The sequence below is a fragment of the Falco punctatus genome (genome assembly GCF_963210335.1).
Source record: "Falco punctatus genome assembly, chromosome: 9".
NCBI lineage: Eukaryota > Metazoa > Chordata > Aves > Falconiformes > Falconidae > Falco > Falco punctatus.
Window position 1 is genome coordinate 34,113,038 of NC_137589.1, and position 17,235 is coordinate 34,130,272.

A 17,235-nucleotide genomic window follows, 5' to 3' on the forward strand; every position below is an offset into this window, starting at 1 on the left:
AGTTATTTCTACATACAATTAATATTGAAACAATTCATGCAGGTGCAGGTAAATCAGATTAAAACAGCAATTTGCAGAAACTCTCAACATGTGATATGCAACTAGACTATGAGAGAACAAAACTGCCTGCTGCATTTAGGATATATTTATAGGTTACTCCATTTTAAGGTCTGGCTTCTAATAATCCATACCAGATGGAAAGGTGTTAATCACTCAGTAGCAACTAGGTTCAGAAAACTTTTCATTCTTGGCACACTGTTTCCTCTCACCCTAAGATGGATCAAGAACTCTAGTCTCTTGGGCACACATTCAGATTTCAGAGGGAGCAGATAACAGCTGGCTGTTATTTTTTTGCCATTGAAAGCACACAACCGTCTTCTAAAAAGAGCTGAAGTCTTTCCAACCTTAAAAAACAACTTAAAACAGTGAAATCTACTTCCTAGTCAGTTCACATTCCCATGTCTATAAACAAGTCCTTGTAGGTCTAAGAACAATTAAATCCACAAGTGAATATGAATGTATCATTTATTTGAAGTGGACAATTCACATCATTAAAAGTCACAGGTAACAAATTTTATCTGGAATTTGAATCAGATGTTTATTTTATAGTTCCCGGGGCAGCTTCAGAGAAAGTAAAATACAAAAGATAAGCAGCACGCATCACAATCAGATGCGGTTGAGGAAAGAACCTAAAATATGAACCCTCAGAATGCAATTTTAACAGCAAAAATAAAAAAAAAAAAAACAACCCTGACCTGGGATGAAAGAGATGGATCTTGAAGGCAATCCACAGAATGGCTTCTTCGATTATTTATTGTTAAAAAAGTATGCAAACCATGGCACAGGCTTTCAACTGCAAGGAAAAGAAAACCTTGTCCTAACATATTCATTGCATAAGTCTAAAGTAAATACACAGAAAATTTCAAGTAAAGGATTGTGGTCTGAAGTAAAAATTCCATTTCTTATTTAAAAAATAAGAAGGCTATCTGTTTTTCTTCTCTCCATCCACTGGTTGATCCATTTCAGAGTCATATTGGCATTCTTCCACACATTTCTTAGGGAACCAGCCTCGTTCTCTTATTCCACCTTAAGACACGAAAAGTTGCATTAACTTGGAACAGAACATGATCATTATAGAGGAAAAACAAGAGGACTGGAAGAGACATCAAGAGGTTACCTAGGTTTTCTTCTTCTCCAAGGCAGGACACGTTAAGTCATTCCTAACATCACTGCCTGGGGATGCATGGATTCTCTCCAGTGCTCCACCTTCCTTGAGAAAATCTTTCCTAATATCCTATCTGAATCTTTCTGTCTATAATTCAGTTTCACAACTTCTCTTTCTACACACCAGGGACAGAAGCAGCAGCCAACCATTTTCTCTACAACACACTTTCATGCAGCTGATTACTATTTGTACATACCCTGGCTTTCTCCTGTCTCCTCCTCCTCTCCAGGTAAGCCATCCCAATTCTTTCAGCTTTCCCTTGTAAGTTTAATTTTCTAGTACTCTGAATATTCTCATTGTTTTCCTCTCAACCCTTTACAGTTGATCTTCCTCTTTCTTGAGATGGAGTAACTACTTTCACTTGTGGCAGTATTTCAGCTGAATCTCTGCCAATATTGAGTAGGATGGAAGGATTACTTCATGCATCTCAGAACTATATGCTTTTTTATTTCTTGGAAGTGTTGACTCATCTTAAGATTATGATTGACTTTTTTCCTCAGAAGAACTGCTACTTAATCATTAATTTTATCTTGTTATAGTGCAGGTTGTTCTTCCTATTTATTAATAGTCGTATTCTATACATTCCTAACATATCTCATCCTATTTTTGAAGCCCAGTTCTCAAAAATGCCAATGTTATTTGGAATTCTAATCCAGCCTCTCTGTACACACCAAGTTTCCCACCCAGACCACATTCCACCTGATGTAAAAAGAAAAAAAAAAAAAAGATGTAGTACAGATATCTCCTGCTAATCCTCATAATAAGCAGTGCAATACAAACTACAGAATACACACTCATTTCAATGACTCATTTAGGTCTGATATTTGAAAGTGTGCATTGGGGTGAGCAGCCAAAGCATTGCTAGCCTGTGAAGGTCTTGGACCTCCCACGAAAAGCATGGGCACTTTCAGTGTAGTGGCTGTTGGCTGCCTCTCTTTTGACAATAGAGAATGTACATGCAATGAATTAACGATTGTTTGGAAGAGACAGCGGAATCCAATGCACCCTCTGGCAGGTAAAATTCTACCTCAGTCCTAAGCAGGAGGGCTAAAGTAAAAACCAAACATCTCACTGCAGATGGCTGTGATGTTGTCTCTCTGCGGACTGTAAGAATCATTAAGATCTTTGATAGCTGTAGTTGTTAGTCTCATAAATGCATGTCAAAGTCCGTGGAACTGATCCCAAACCAAAGACATAACATCTCCACGTTTTTAAGATATACAAAGAGTAATCTCAGGTCTTATACATACATGGGGTGTCCAGTAGGAAATCTGAATGTATTTAAGACAGACCACTACTTAAATATCAAAAAGAGAAATCATCATTAACCTCTTTAAAGTCTAAAAGTCTTAACTTTTTCTTAGACTATGAAGTGTTCTCCTTCCCACTCAACCTTCAGAATAGTACTAAATAAGTGTTCTTTCAGTTTGACAGAATCATTTAAATAAAGTTTATCAAAACTGGCAAGTCTACCTGATATAAGAGTAAAAACCACGGAGGTGGTTTTAGAGGAGAGAAAAGTTGATGCCAGTTATGGTCAGTCATAATACATTTTGAGAACTGAACATGTAGTGTTGTCCACATCTCTAAAAACTATAAAACTGATTTTAATTTTCAGCAAAAGAAGTGAAAGTAACTGCTTCATACCATCAACAGCTGAGTTGAGAATCTTCTCACCATACATCCAGTGGCTGTGGAAGAAAGCATAAATAGGTAATTAGATGCCATAACTCATCTCAATAGTTCTCTTAACTAAACATAAAGGTGTGGAGCCACTAACTTTAAGCCTCTTGTGGCTAAAATCAGATCCCCTTTACTCAGTGCAATTCTAGGTTCTTCAGTGCATGGTGTTGTGAAGAATGTTTGAACACCTTTGGTCACAGGGCAGCAGACACCACTGTAATCTTCTACTGCTCGATATCGCACCTGCAAGTTTGAACAGAACATGGCAATATATTGTCATAAGGAGTTACAGCCTTGCTGACAAGTTTCATACCAAAAAAAATATCAAGAATTAAAGCATACTGTTAGATTTCAGCATAATGAAAATAGCTGTCAAAAGGGACTCAATTCTAAATCAACTGTTTAACAATGAAGCACAGGCATCTTCATTATCACATTTCTTACTATCTGGAAACTAAGGAGCAAATGCAGAGAAAGTTAAACATCAAACTTAACTAAGCAGAGGTTGCAGCACACCGTGTGGAAACACAAATTTATGTTTAAATAAATCTAAAACTTTAAAATTTAAATTTAATTTTAAATTTAAAAATTATTTAATTCCCAAGTTTAAAATCAAGAAATAATCTCAGCAATTACTTACATTAACTTATATTGATATTTCAAAGTCATTTCAGACCATACTTCACAAATACTTACGCTTCTTACTCGCTTGTCTGCTTTCTGTTTCAGTTGCTCTATCTACAAATGATTATAAATAGAAAGGCAGTGTTTAGTTTAAGAGGACTTGTGTATTCAACACAAAATGAAGTCAGGTATTGAAACCATGCAGCAAACATAAGAAATATCAATACCATTTAAAAGCACAACTTTTTAATCTACCAAAAATGGGAGAACATTTAAACAAACTCCTGTTTCTTAAGTATATGTATTACTAGTCAGTCTATTTATAAAGGAAAGGAGGCAATTGGATAGTGGGGAGGATTAATTTGGGATATCATTGTAGATCAATTACCGTCAAACTATACTGATGACAGCCATCTCTTACTGGCCAATCCAAGCCATCTCCCTCAGGAATCCCAGACCATGTAAACACTTGCTTGAAGTTCTTCCATTTGCTTCCCATGTCATAGGGAAAAATAAAGGTCTCACCTGTTCGGTAGTACTGGATTCTGTCTTTGGCCTGAAAAACAATTCAGAAATGCAGTATATAAAAACATACCCTACCAAATGCAAATGAGCAGCAAACATTAAGAAGGCCAGGTCATAAGGCCTGTATGGGTCCATGAAACCCGAAGGGAAACATTTGGAGGCAAGAGCATTAAATTCCTGCTATACTAACCCAGGGTTATAAAACTACTTACGACAATCATGACATTTAGAAGTGTGTCTGGTTTGGGTTCCATCGGGTCTGTCTGTCCCCGACCCCATTTACCCTTTAAGAACAGTCAGTTGGCTATAGTGACTAATCTGCTCCATGCTGATTTTATGTTACGGCATTCTTTTAAGGACTGATGCCTGACTATTTCTCAGTTACATACAAAGACTTCCACTGCTCAGGATTCTTTGATTAATAATCATGAGTGTAATTCAACCTTAGTAGTATCTACTCCACCTCCAAGAATTGCACATACAGGCATGCTCTGAATCGCCCACATTCTGCAATCATGAACTTGTCATTCTTTCAGTTACAACGACCTCTAGTGGAGCAGTCATGGAAGTAGTTTGTTCTCTTTGTTGCAAGAATGTTTTTATTAAACACTTTGGTATTACAGTCTGTGTATGAAGGGTCATATTAGCAGCCCATGTTTTACAGTTAAAATTTTAAAGATTGTTTCAAATTCTACTGTATAGTTGTAACAGGATTTTCTTTCATTTATGTTCCATTGTCCTATTATTTAAAGGTCTAACAGGATTAGGATCCAGCTAAGCTAGATTCCATGCAAAGAAAAGGCATTACAATACTTAGGTACTTATACACAGTCAAGATCCTCATGACAATTTTGATACAGAATAAAGGAAAGACAAGAAGATAATAATGAAATGTTTGTGGACTTATACACAATAATCTGGTAGCACTGAACTAGCTTGTAAACATTGAGTAAGTTTTGCTTCCTCTAAACTTGGCTTCTGCTGCTTGGCCATATTCTGAAAAATCTTGCAAAAAACTCTACAAAGATATGGAAATCAAAAAGAAATGTAAAGGAGAGAAGATTAAGTATCATTATTTTCTAGAATTTCTTCTAAATCAAGAAAAATCCTCCCAGGTTTAATCACAAGTAGGAAAGGAATAAAATCATGAGCAAAAACATGCCAACTAGAATGGCTAGAAGAGGCGGACAGAGGCACAGGCAGGCATAACGAGAAGCAAAGACAACTCAAGTTTCGGATGAAAACACATATTCCAAGTAGGTAAGCAAAGTCTCTTAAAAGCAATTACTTTTCTGTGTTCACACCAAATACCTCAAACAAAAAAAGAAAAATCTATGCAATTAAATGATTTCTTATCTATTTCAGTGAATTTCAGAAACAGTAAGGGAAAAGTTGTTGTATGTGTTAAGTCAGTGATGAATTGAAATGACACCTTTGGTTTTAATCCAGAGAAGTGAAACAGGAGATTGATAAATGTGGAGAACATTTTTAATAATAAAGTATAAGAATATCGTAATTAAAGCTTACCTTTTCTTCAATCCAGGACTCGATTGAAGTTTTATTTGTCAAAATTACTTTCATCTAAAACAGAAGTGTTAGGTGAAATTAGCATTGATTTTCTGCAGATATACATCAGCTAGACAAAGAAAACTTCATTTAACAAAAATGTGCTTTAATGAACAAAGCAACTTTTATAGGTTTAACTGAAACATATTTAAAACATTCAAATGCTATCTTCTAGAATTACACACTTAAGACTGTACCACAGAGTTATTTCAGCTTATGCTTAAAATATGTATTTTCGTTCCCTTCCAAATATCTCAAACATTTAAAGCAATATATCCCATATATCGGGCATGTTTATATCTATTTTCAGGGATAGGAGCATGTACTCCTGAAATACCAAGTATTTTGTCTTTTCCAGAGAGCCCCGTTTTCTTAGTTCATTAGATGTTCACCTCCAACTTCTCCCACGCAAAATAACATTAAAAACCAGTGGTAACAACAGAGGGACTGGGAGAAAGCAACATAAACCCCTGTAAAAGTTACACAGCAACATAAGCTCTAAACAACTGCTCCTATATCAATCCTGAATTCTGTTTCTGCTCCACAAGCAGGCAAAATTCACAGCTTTTAACTTCTTTGTTAGAGAAGCCACAAACTTACCTGGATAATAAACAGCATACCAACAGCAATAGTAGTTCCTAATGCCAGTCCTAAGGCAAATAAAGATGCAGCAAATGCAGAGAGTCCAAAGGGAATAATGGGTCGAGGGTCTCTTTTGGCTGCACTCATGTCAATCTTTACAGAACTCCACCCAAAAGATATCTGCAAAGGGAAAGTATCATTCAGCTCCAGAACATTCTGACTGCTGAAACAAGTTACCAATAAGAAAACTGGCTTTGAAGGCAAATGTCCAACTTCTGACAGTAATCAAAAAAACCCCAACTTGTATTCAAAAGACTTTTCCTCTTCAGAAACACATTCTTTGCTAGATGTAGGCCTTCTCTAGCTGGAAAGCTAAACCAAAATTGCCGCCTTGCAAGCTCCACAAGTTAGGCCCCAAAACGGCAAAAAAAATCTGGACTCCGGTACATTAACAAAAATGCATTCACCAGTTTCAGACAGAAAATGTCTGCATAGCACAGCACCCATTTTCAGTGGAAACACTACAGGTTTTCCTCTGAAAGCTTTAGCAGGTAGCAGTGCTCAACATTATTGCTCTGCAAATGCAACACGCAGCCCTCATCCGTTACGCTCTGTTGATGTTTTTAAGCTCTTCAGTGCAATCACAAAGGCTAAAATCAAAGCTCACAATCTTAACCATGGATCTGAAATAAGGGATGTATTCCAGAACAAGTTTTGCTTTTTGTTGCTGCAGTTAAATTTTTGCGTTTAAAAAAAAAAAAAGCAACTTAATTTATTTTTAGCTCAAAAAAGAATACTTTTTTTTCCCTCGAAGAACTGGATCCAATTCTAAAAAAGTGGCAAGCAAAAGAAAATAAGTAGCATCTAACTTGTGTGTTGGAAATAAATAGCTGCTAGTTTCTGTGCCAGCCAAAACACAGCCTGTCTCTCTCTATATAAAGCACTACTCAGAAACTGTCTTTGGTCAATGCAAAGCTCTAGGAAACTCCCAATGATTATGACAAATAATGGGGGGGGGGGGGGGCGGCAGGGGAAGGAAAGAAAATGTAAACAACTTTCTCTGGATCCTCCTCCAATTAATGAACATAATTCTCACAGGCAGAGAGCAGAACTGAGAATATATGCTGAAAGAATAACAAGGAATTCCATATGCTTCTTCTCAGGAAACTGAATTGTCTCATACTTCCAGAGATAAACTATCCATCTGACTTAGATAATATTTTAAGCATTTAATTATGTTTTCTTACTCTGTTGTAAAGCTGAGTGTACATAGTCATAACAAATATGAAAGAAGCGTGAATACATCCCAGTGGAGCTAAGAGAAGAAACAGAGTGAAAGATGCGTGATTCTGGTATCCACAACAGTTGTTTATCCAAGGACAATGGTGATCCATCTTCATGACACATCTGTGAATAATAAATCCTGATTAATACAAAGTACATGTACGATGTTTTTCAAAAAAACTCAAAGAAAAGGACAGCTAACCTTCCACTATTTACCCTCCGTTCATTTATTTAAACCCACTGATTTCTGGCAGATCAGCCCAGTAGTTTCTTTTTCTGGTGCTATTCAGAATGGTATTTCATGTTGTAGAGTGATAGAAAGCAAAACAAAAAGCACTCCCAGATCCTACCCTCCCTAATTACCCTTCTTTTTCTTTATTCAAACTTGCTAGTTGCTAATAAACACCATATTCCAGAGCCAGGAGACAGAGGCCTAGAACAGGATGTGTAAGAATTACCAGCACAGTAATTCAGCACTAACATTACTGCCAATTTTTTAAAATAAGCACACCAGGAAAATGAAATGTCAAATCCCCTGCAAACTACTTGTAGAAAGAACATATGAAGATACATGGACAGAAGTGTGTTAATGCCTCTTTCTTTTCAGTAGCAGACCCTCTGAAAGTTTCATCAATTGCTACATATTGACCTCAGACCACTGTTAAGTCCTTTTCAAAATCTATTTAGCAAGTGTGAACACCAAGAGATACTCTTGTATTCAAAATAAAGCTGGTTATTTTGGCATAGCTTACAGGTGCATAAAACCCACCTGACAAAAGATTTGTCCACATCCCAAATTGCATTGATTTAACTTAACAGGTGTAAAGGTCACCAATTATAATGTTGCAATTCACCTGTACCAAACCTGAGTGATAAACAAAGGACTAAACTGAACAAATATCCAGCTCATCTGAATAATTGTTTTGGAACTACTGACCTCATTATCTTTTAAACTAGTTCATTCCCCATAGGAAGTTCAGTTTCTCCCTTGTAAAGAATTAATTGTTCTGCATTACCACATGCTCAACTACCACTGTACAAGCTCTTGAACACATAAGCACAAGTGTTTCTGAAGAAGTTCCCAGATCTTAACTAGAAACCTCACCCCATTCAGGTGGGCCACAAGAAGTGACTCATGCACTGCAACTTGCCACAGCATGGAAGACTTTCAGCGATGGTTTCAGTTACTAACTTCATTGCAAGAGGCTATGTATGGGATGAGTTACTTTGGCCAGAGATGAGGGGGCAGAAAATCCTTAAAGCACATCAGCAAAATCATTTGGAGAATGTGCTGCAGTTTCTTCTGGTTTATTTCACAAAAGATAAATTATTTAAAGAACTTGCTTCTGGAAACGCACCCGTCAGGATCTGCTGCTGTTTTCTACCAAGTCCTCAGTGTAAAGATTCTCACTCTAGGAAAAGAGCCTAATTTTAAAACTTGGGATGATGCAGCCAAATTACAGCACTGCTCTACAGTTTCAGTCTCTCCTTCCTAAAAGCACACTGACTGCATATCTTGTGTTTATAAAAATAACAAATGAATGCATACATTGCAGTAACCTTTTACCACGTTCTCCAATAGTCCTGCCCAGTAAACCCAAGAAAAATGCAACTACAGCTTGGACTGCAGACAGCTGAAGGGGCTTGCTTTTTTCAAGCTGCACTAAATTCCAGTGCAGCTATTTAAAATAAAAGCATCCTTTACCTCAGAACAAGTCTATTGGTAGACTTAACACATAACAAGGCACAAACTTTCAAAGTTGACCCAAAAGGCTTCACTTAACATGCAAACTCTCCTCAAAAAAGTCCCACCAACCTTTAGTGAAGAGTAAAGAACAGTCCAAAATTTCCCCTCAAATCAACATTTAATTCCCATTTGGAAAGAAAACAGAATAGGTGTTTCTACTCCCTGAGCAGGTGAATGCCTGGACTCAGAACTTACAAAGGACTGAAATATTTTAAGGTATTTATACAAGGCTCACTTCCCTGACAGTACTTCAACGTTTTGTTAATAATGTCAAGAAATTTCTAAAAGGAACTGATTACAGGCTAAAAAGAAAATGTTAAGAACAGATTTATTTATTTATTAAGCTAAAACACAGTAAAACTGTATAGAAAAGCTATCACTAGAAAGTAGAAATATTTGAAACAGGTATAGTGTTCACATGGAAGTCTTTCAAAAATGCACAATACAAGACTTGGAAGAACAAATTATATTAATAGCTCATCACTAGATTTGAAGCTGCTTTTATATGGAGTTAAAACAATTTTAAAGACAGTACCTGTTACACTTTCGACAGTGGTGTGAACGTGGTGCCTTGTAAGACTGACACACTTTACAGTATTGGAGATAGATGCAATCCTGAGATTTTTCCTTTAAACAGAAGAACAGGTGTGTTAGACACGCACATAATTCTACTGGCAATATGTATCTCGGCACTTTCCTAACCTAAGCATCTTTGCTTTCTTCTGACAGGGTGTGTTTCATAACCCAACCCTATTTAATGGTAGGTGGTGAGGAGATGAAAAAAAAAAAAAGAAAAAAAATTAATCTCTTGGCTGTCAGCACAGCCATCTCCCACAGTTGAAAGTGCTGCTGCTAAAAAAACATAAATGGTTCTTCCATTAGGAAGAGTGACTGTGCAAGTAGGGTTTCATAGTGAAGTTCCAAGAGTGAAAAACAGCATGATGCCTTTGTAATTTTTTTAAAAAGCTTATGTACCTTGTCTCTCCATTTTATACTGTGAGCCAGTCTAGGCTTACTACTAAGACACAGTACTGGTAAGCATTAATGTTCAACTAGCTCTTGTTTGTAACTCTCCCTGTCTTACACACACCAACGATGATGGCAAGGTGGGAGATAAGAGACTTGTAGACAGCAAGTAGTAATAGCGGCCAAAATCTTCTCTTCACCAAGTGGAATACCCAGTCATCCTGCTAGGACTACATCAGGATTGCCTTCTCACTAGACTCTGTCCTGATAAATATTCCACAAGTAGAAATGTGATTATTACTAATCTTTGTATCATGCCACTGGAACACAAACTCTGGCCAGCTGTTGAGATACCGAACCTGTACCATTCTGGTCCCTGGCCACTACTCTTCCAAGGAATTACTGAAGGAAAGGAATTGCGAATTTCTACCTTGACTTATAAAACTGCGTTGAACACACGACAAACATGTAACTTTCCAACTCACATAAAAAAAGATTAAATTTGCTAAGTGAGCTTCTCCTAATCCCTCATACTAGCAGGAGAGTCTTCCGTACAACAGCACCTGCAGGAGCATGTGGATAACCTTGAAGTTCTCGTTCCCCGTACTCGGGGCTGGCACAGGGGCTGCAGCCGGTAACGCGGCGCTGCCGCCCGGCCCCAGCCCGCCGCAACCGGCCGCATGGGGCCGTGCCGGGGCGCGCTGAGGCGGCGGCAGAGCGGGAGAAGCAGAAAGCGGAGATGTCGAAACGAGATAAGGAGAGAGAGGCCCGGCCTGCGGGGCCGGCTGCATCCTCCGGGGAGACGGGGGAAACGGCGGCACCGCGGTACGCGACCAGTGCTGCCTCCCCGGCCCTGCGCCCAGCCCCGCCGCGGGGCGCCCCCCCCGCGCCTCAGCCCGGCCGTGAGGCGATCGAAAGCCAGCGCTTACCGGCGTCCACCCCAAAGGGACGTACCCCGGGCCGACAAACATGGCGCTGAAGTAGTTGTAGAGGATCATGACGGTCCAGTTGAGGAGCATGATGAAGTTGACGCTTCCCCCGGCAGTGTCCAGAGGCCAATACCACAGCGCGGCGTCCGCCATGGCGGTGGCGGAGCACACGGCCACCACGGCCAGGGCTACCAGCGGCCCCCAGTGGCACAGCCGCCGCGCCTGGCGCAGCCCCCCCGGCCCGCCCATGGTCGCTACCGCCGCCGTCCCGCCGCCGCCGCTCCGCCGCCGCGCATGGCGCCCGCCGCGCTCAGCCCCGCGCCGTCCCACCGGCCGCAGGGAGAGGGAGCGCCGCGGGGAAGGGGAGGGGAGGCGGCGGGGCCCGCCGGGCCTCGGCCCCGCCCCGCCGGCCCGGGGAGGCGGGGGCAGCGGAGCCCGCGCTCGCCTCCGCCCGCTGGTGCCTCTGGCTCGGCCACCGCCCCCCGGCGGTCCGTTGGCAATAGGATCCCGCTAGGAAACAGCGTCCCGCCGGAGGGGGTGGGGCGCAGCCTCGTCCCGCCGCCTCCGCTCCGCCGAAGGAGCGGTGTGAAAAAGGCGGGGCGCGCACGCCGCGGCGGGGTCCCGGGCTGCAGGGTGTCAGGTGGGCCGCCGCCCCTACGGGGCCTAGGGCTGCGGCTCTAGCCCCCAGGCGAAGACCACCAAGCGGTGTTGAGGCGGCAGGGGGGAGCTGGGCCGTGCTGGTTGAAGGGCTGGAGCGGGGGCGGAGGGTTTCGCCGGAACCTGTGGCGAGGCGTGCGGAGGTGGGGGGACGCCTTTGCGGGTAGCAGAACGCGGAAGCGCCTCCGTGTGGAGCGACTGAGCGCGCCCGGCTGAGCGCGGCGCCTTCGCGGAGCGCAGTGGGGCCGCGGCCCCCCCCCCGCACTGCCGCCGCCATGTCCTCCGATTTCGAGAGCTACGAGCAGGACTTCGCCGTGCTGACGGCCGAGATCACGGGCCGGATCGGGAAGGTGCCGAAGCTGGTAGGAGGTGAGCGGCGGGCGCCTGCGGCGGGGGGGGGGACTACTGGCCCGGTGCCGCGGGGAGGCCGCCGCCGGCGCCCGGCGTGCCGGGCTCCCACTGGCGCTGCTCTCCTTCTTCGGGGCCCTCGCTCCGCGCCGCAGGCCCGCCCTGCTCGTCTGCCAGAGCCTCCCCGGCTCCCGGGCAGCGGGGGGCGGTGGGGGTGTCCCTGTGCTTTCAGCGCGGCCTGTCTCCGTGTCCCGTCACCCCGGTGTCTGTCCTGCTCGTTACACAGCAGAGTCGGGAGTCATCTCCCTGCCCCGGGTTGCACGTCCGCCCGAGCAGCGAGTTGTCTGGAGAGATGCGTTATGAATACCCCAGCAGAATATTTGCTGGGCAGCTGGGGGGGCGTCGGCCCTTCCCGTGCGACCCGCCGCAGGGCCCCCCAGAGCCCGGCCGAGCCGAGCAAGGCGGCCGCTCCCTGTGCCAGCTCTGCCACCGGGCGCTGTGCATTGCGATCGTGCCACGACGCCAGGCGTGGAAATCGGGTCTTTTTCATCTGGCACGGACAGAATTTGTGTGCGATTTAATCCAAATCTGTATTTTTGCTGCTTACTGTTAAAATACTTGATTTGGATAATTGACCGTGGTGACTCACTTGTAGAGGCAGATTCAAAGGAATCAGTGTTCGTTTACTTTAATGTGTTTTGTCAGTAGCCTGCAGCATTCATGGTCTGATTCATGATGTATCCCTGCAGTAGAGACAATGATGTCTAGAAGAGTGTTAGGGTAGAAAGCTGAAAATAATAATCTTTCTAACCAGTCCAGCTGAATCTTCTAGCGCGTACGAATCACTGCCCTAATATTGGGCTCCTGGTACCAGACCTGTGGAAGCTGAAACTAGTCAATTTCTCGTCTGTCTCTCTGGTAGCTCAGCTTAATTCCTCTTCTCTTTCCACATCATTAAATATTTCTGCCTCTGTTTCTTATGCATATTTCCCAAAGCTTTAGGATACTTACAGTGTAGGAGCGGATATCATATAAGGAGGGAATAAACACATACTAATGGTATACTTTCCCATATGACTAAAGGAAAAAATACCGTGCATCCAGGACCAGAGAATAACATCCTACTCTTAGAGTGGGAAATGCATCATGAACTGATGAAGTTATGACTCTAAACAGGATTCAAGGTAGGTGGTCAACTAAAACATATGATCTCAGGGCAACGTTAATTCAGAGGTCCAAAATACGTCTGAAATGAATAAATAGGGGGATTTTGAGTAAAAATCTGTCTGATTCTGGGAGGCTATGTCTGATTCTAACCTTAGCAAGTTAGAAAGTCTTCTGTTAAATTGGGATTGAGTGACTAGTCACAGGCATGATTAAAGGACAGGAAAGTATGCCTTTCCATGGGCTTAACAACACTATTTTGTGGTTGAACTTAACAAAAAGGATATGGTGGGGTAATTCGGTTGCAATCTGCAGGTACTTAGGAGATAGAAAGCTTTTTCTGTTTTATAATGGAGATTTACAAAATGAAGAAGAGAGAGATCCAAAGAGTTCCTGTGATTGAACTTTTGAACTAGTGTAATTTAGTCTGCTCAGAAACTATATTTAACCTGTAAATGGCCACTGGAACAATTTCCTGAGAGGGTGAAGTGAATTCTTGACTAATGTAAAGTACCTAATAAAGGCAGTATTTCCTACTGCCTCACAAAGGGCTGTTCACTTTTAAACAGGGTAAATTTAAGAATCTCTTGTAAGGACAGGGCAACATCATAAATGCACTGCTGGCTCCTCTTCTGAAAATCTGTAGTGCTACACTGATTTATGGAAAAAGAATAGAGATTTAATTTCCTAATTGTATAGATTTTGGAAATCATCAGTGTCTGTTCAATACCAGAAAGAATACTCTGCTTAGTAGTAGTGGATTTCCATAATCCTCTCCTTTGATCAGTCTCCCTTACTCATTTAGGGAGACTTTGGAGCTTAAAGACATGATATTTGAAGAGTATTGTCTTAAACAGTGACATAGCCTAGAAGCAGCAGGCTTTGAAATCATGAATCTTTTATGTGGCTATTAGAAGGGTTTTTTTAGAATTTCCCATCCTCTCAGAGGAGAAAGAATGCATGTTCCCTGTGGGTGGTACTGCTCTAAATGGCCTCGAGATAAGGCAATACTTACGTTTGTTTGGTTTTGGTTTTTTCAAGAGGTGGCTTTTCCATGTTAGGATTTGAGGCTAGTCATACATGGTTTGGACTGGCTTGTATTATAGCTACTTCTTGCACTGTACATTTATGAGTGAGTGCACCGCTTCAGTTTTCAGGGCTATTTTGTCTTTCATCAGCAAAAAATTAATGTATGACAAATTGCAGTCTTAGCTAATAGAGGTGTTTAACCACCTGGAAAGAAAAATCTCTGACTATGCTGAACATTTTAATCAGAAATAATTTAAATACACATTTTTCCCTTGTTTCTTAATAGGAATATTTGCAAGATCTTTGCTTCTTCATCACCAGAAGTTCCAGTTAGTTCTTGTGGAGATGGCTGTGAAAGCCTCAAAAAGAGGATTATGAGGTGGGAGGGGGACATGAGGAGAAATGCACGTGAGGTGGCAGTTTTCAGCAGCAGTGATTTGAGAGAGATTGCTGATGGCCTTCTTCCTCCCTGCTGGAAGAAGCAGGATGAAAGGTGTAAGGACTTGTGCTACTTCTGCATAATACAGAGAGATCTCCTGAAGTCTAGTGACTGGTTTATTTCCTTCTGCTACCCAAGATGGACCTGCTGTAAGCTTCACGTTCAGTTGAATTGGAGAAATACTGGTTAATGTTTTGCAACATTCCTGCATTTGGTGTTGTCAGGACTGGATGCTGTCCTGTGTTCTAGGACGATGATGGCTCAACAAAAAATCCTTTTGTCACAGATGCTTAAATAGTTCAGCAAGAAGTGTAACAAAGGCACTCTGATACGACAGAAACAATAAGCAGCAGGGACAATAGCATGTCTTGGGAAGAAATGTCTTTTCTTTGTTGCTGTTCAGGCAAACATCATCTGGAGAATTAAAGGAAGTGTTATAAATAGAGAAATATCTTGTAAACAGATTTTCTGTGATGCTGCTGTAGGTCTTTGAAGAATGAAGATCATTGGCTGATGTGTTTTATTAATATTGCTTGGTGTTTCAGAGAAACATCTGTCTTGTCATTTGACCAAAAACTTATATAAATTTTGATTGCTTGATCTGAAAGAGAGTTTTATCAGCACAAATAGTGATACTTAGTCTTTTCCCAGCACAGTAGCCTCTGGATTGTAATGATTTTAGACTTGAGTGCTTCTATTCTTCTGATACTTGATACCTGCATTTTTTACTGGGCAATCAAAGCACTGTATTTCAATCTCTAAGAGATTCAGCTGAAGAAAGTTACACCTTTCATTATCTGTTGTACCCCTGCACTGGAGTTTACTATCTCTGTTTCAGGTCTGGCTCATTATGTTGTGCATCTTGAACCCGGTTTTATAACCCACAGAGAGAAATGCATGGTTTGTTCCATTTGTCTCTGCTGTTGGACAGTAACTTCTGGCAGTGATGGACATTTAAACCACCTCAGCCAGTGTAGCAAAATCTGCAAGTGGTCTATGAACTGAAGCCATTTGTTACTCAATCTTCCTTAGCACGTACTAACAAAAATAAGCAATTCCACAATCAATGAGACTACTCAGTCTTGGTCCAGATGTTTTCAATGTCTTCATTGGCTGTGAAGTCAAATTAATGCTGTGTTACCTTTCTACACTTGTAGGCAGATTTCTGCCTTTCTCTGTAACTGCTGTGTGTTGGGGGACAAAAGGGTGACTAATGCAAGAGCAAAGCTGGAAGAACTGGGGAAAAATATAGTAAAAGCTTGTTTCTTTTAAGAAAGCGATACAACCTTCTGTACAGATACAGAACAGATTTCTTCATTTGCAGTCCTGACCTGGAACAAAAAAACACTTTTCTTTCCAGCCTTTATCTATATTTTGTCAATTTGACCAGTAAAATTATACAAGCTACATGTAATATTTTCTTTAGGATATTCTGTCTGGCAATGTGGAGGCCAAAATTGTATTGTAAATTTAAATATGTTTGATGTAGCATTGCTTTGTATTTTCTTAAAAGGATATTATCAATTCTGAATTAAGAAAAAAGTCATAATTTTTTTTCACTGTTTCATATGATGGAAGTATATTTAAGGAAATGATCAAGTAGGCAGATTGAAAACTACTAAGACACAGGAGAGTAATGCATTTAGTAATATGAGGATCTTTAATTGAATCATGACTTGTTTGACCTGATCTACTACATTAGCGGCAAGCTTCTCTAACTCTGAGTAACTCCCTCTGACTTCATCTACAGTCTCTGAGCAAATCATCCTGTGGATATTTCACCTCCTTTCTATGGGGATGCTGACTGTGAAATAAGTTATTTCCTTAGCTTAATCCTGGCAGTAAAACTGGAAGTAAATAGTTTGAAAACCATTCCCATCAGTGCTTTCTGATGGACAGCGTTGTAGCATTTCATGCCTCTGTTGCTGATACCAACAGCAGGCCTAGATATACTGGCAGTCCTGCAGGCAAGTGGCTCCAGGCAGCATGCTCCTGCTGGGATTTTACATGGATGTGGCTAGAGGAAGAGAGGAAAGTGAAACTGAGCGGGTGATACTTATACTTTGGTAAGCTTGCTTTTTCTTACCAAAGTGGCTCTGATGGATCCTGCCACCCCTTCTTGCTTTGGGGACTATATGGTATTGTATGCCCTAGAGAGTGGCAGTTGCAACAACTTCAGCTGCTTTCTTGGAAATCCACATGTCTGTAGTTGAAGGAACAACAAAGGCCCGTTAGTAGGCCTCGCATGCAGCAGTTGCTCTGGCCATCGGCTGGGTGATTGTGTATTGATAAATCTGGATGATGTTAAAAGTGCAACTCTGGAGTTCAATTAAAGTTTAATTAGCTAAACTGTTGAAGATCATTTGAATACCTCCCCAGTTTTATGGGAGCAGTTTCAGCCAGACCTCCTTGTGTGCTAGTAAGTTTTCCCTACCAAGGGTCTGTAGCTTAAAATCCTTGTGGGTAG

General features: G+C 41.6%; 2 protein-coding genes across 11 annotated transcripts in view; one reads left to right on the forward strand and one right to left on the reverse strand.

Annotated features, from left to right (window-relative positions):
* Window positions 1–507: 507 nt before the first annotated feature.
* On the reverse strand, window positions 508–11,518 carry ZDHHC6 (zDHHC palmitoyltransferase 6). The gene is made up of 10 exons (XM_080403328.1): window positions 11,132–11,518; window positions 9,772–9,863; window positions 7,453–7,612; window positions 6,224–6,385; window positions 5,585–5,638; window positions 3,921–4,088; window positions 3,605–3,646; window positions 3,006–3,151; window positions 2,873–2,916; window positions 508–1,086 (listed from the first exon to the last, which is right to left on the reverse strand). The coding sequence occupies exons 1-10, from the start codon at window positions 11,378–11,380 to the stop codon at window positions 983–985; spliced, it is 1,221 nt and encodes a 406-aa protein (XP_080259454.1). The 5' UTR covers window positions 11,381–11,518; the 3' UTR covers window positions 508–982.
* Window positions 11,519–11,921: 403 nt separating this feature from the next.
* Window positions 11,922–17,235, forward strand: part of VTI1A (vesicle transport through interaction with t-SNAREs 1A) — a 274,053-nt gene continuing 268,739 nt past the window's right edge. For all 10 annotated transcript variants that reach the window (XM_080403348.1, XM_080403340.1, XM_080403341.1 and 7 more), the window contains exon 1: window positions 11,922–12,157. In XM_080403348.1, the coding sequence (XP_080259474.1) occupies window positions 12,064–12,157 (94 nt within the window). In that variant the 5' untranslated portion in view covers window positions 11,922–12,063. The remainder of the gene's footprint in view (window positions 12,158–17,235) is intronic.

Bases quoted from the DNA above. Each gene is read 5' to 3' on its own strand.
- ZDHHC6 (XM_080403328.1), bottom strand. From the start codon at position 11,380: ATGGGCGGGCCGGGGGGGCTGCGCCAGGCGCGGCGGCTGTGCCACTGG. The intron at 6,386-7,452 runs GTAAGAAAACAT...TTCCCTTTGCAG, and splicing joins ACACTCAGCTTTACAACAGA to ATATCTTTTGGGTGGAGTTC. The intron at 3,647-3,920 runs GTAATTGATCTA...AATCATTTGTAG, and splicing joins GTCATCAGTATAGTTTGACG to ATAGAGCAACTGAAACAGAA.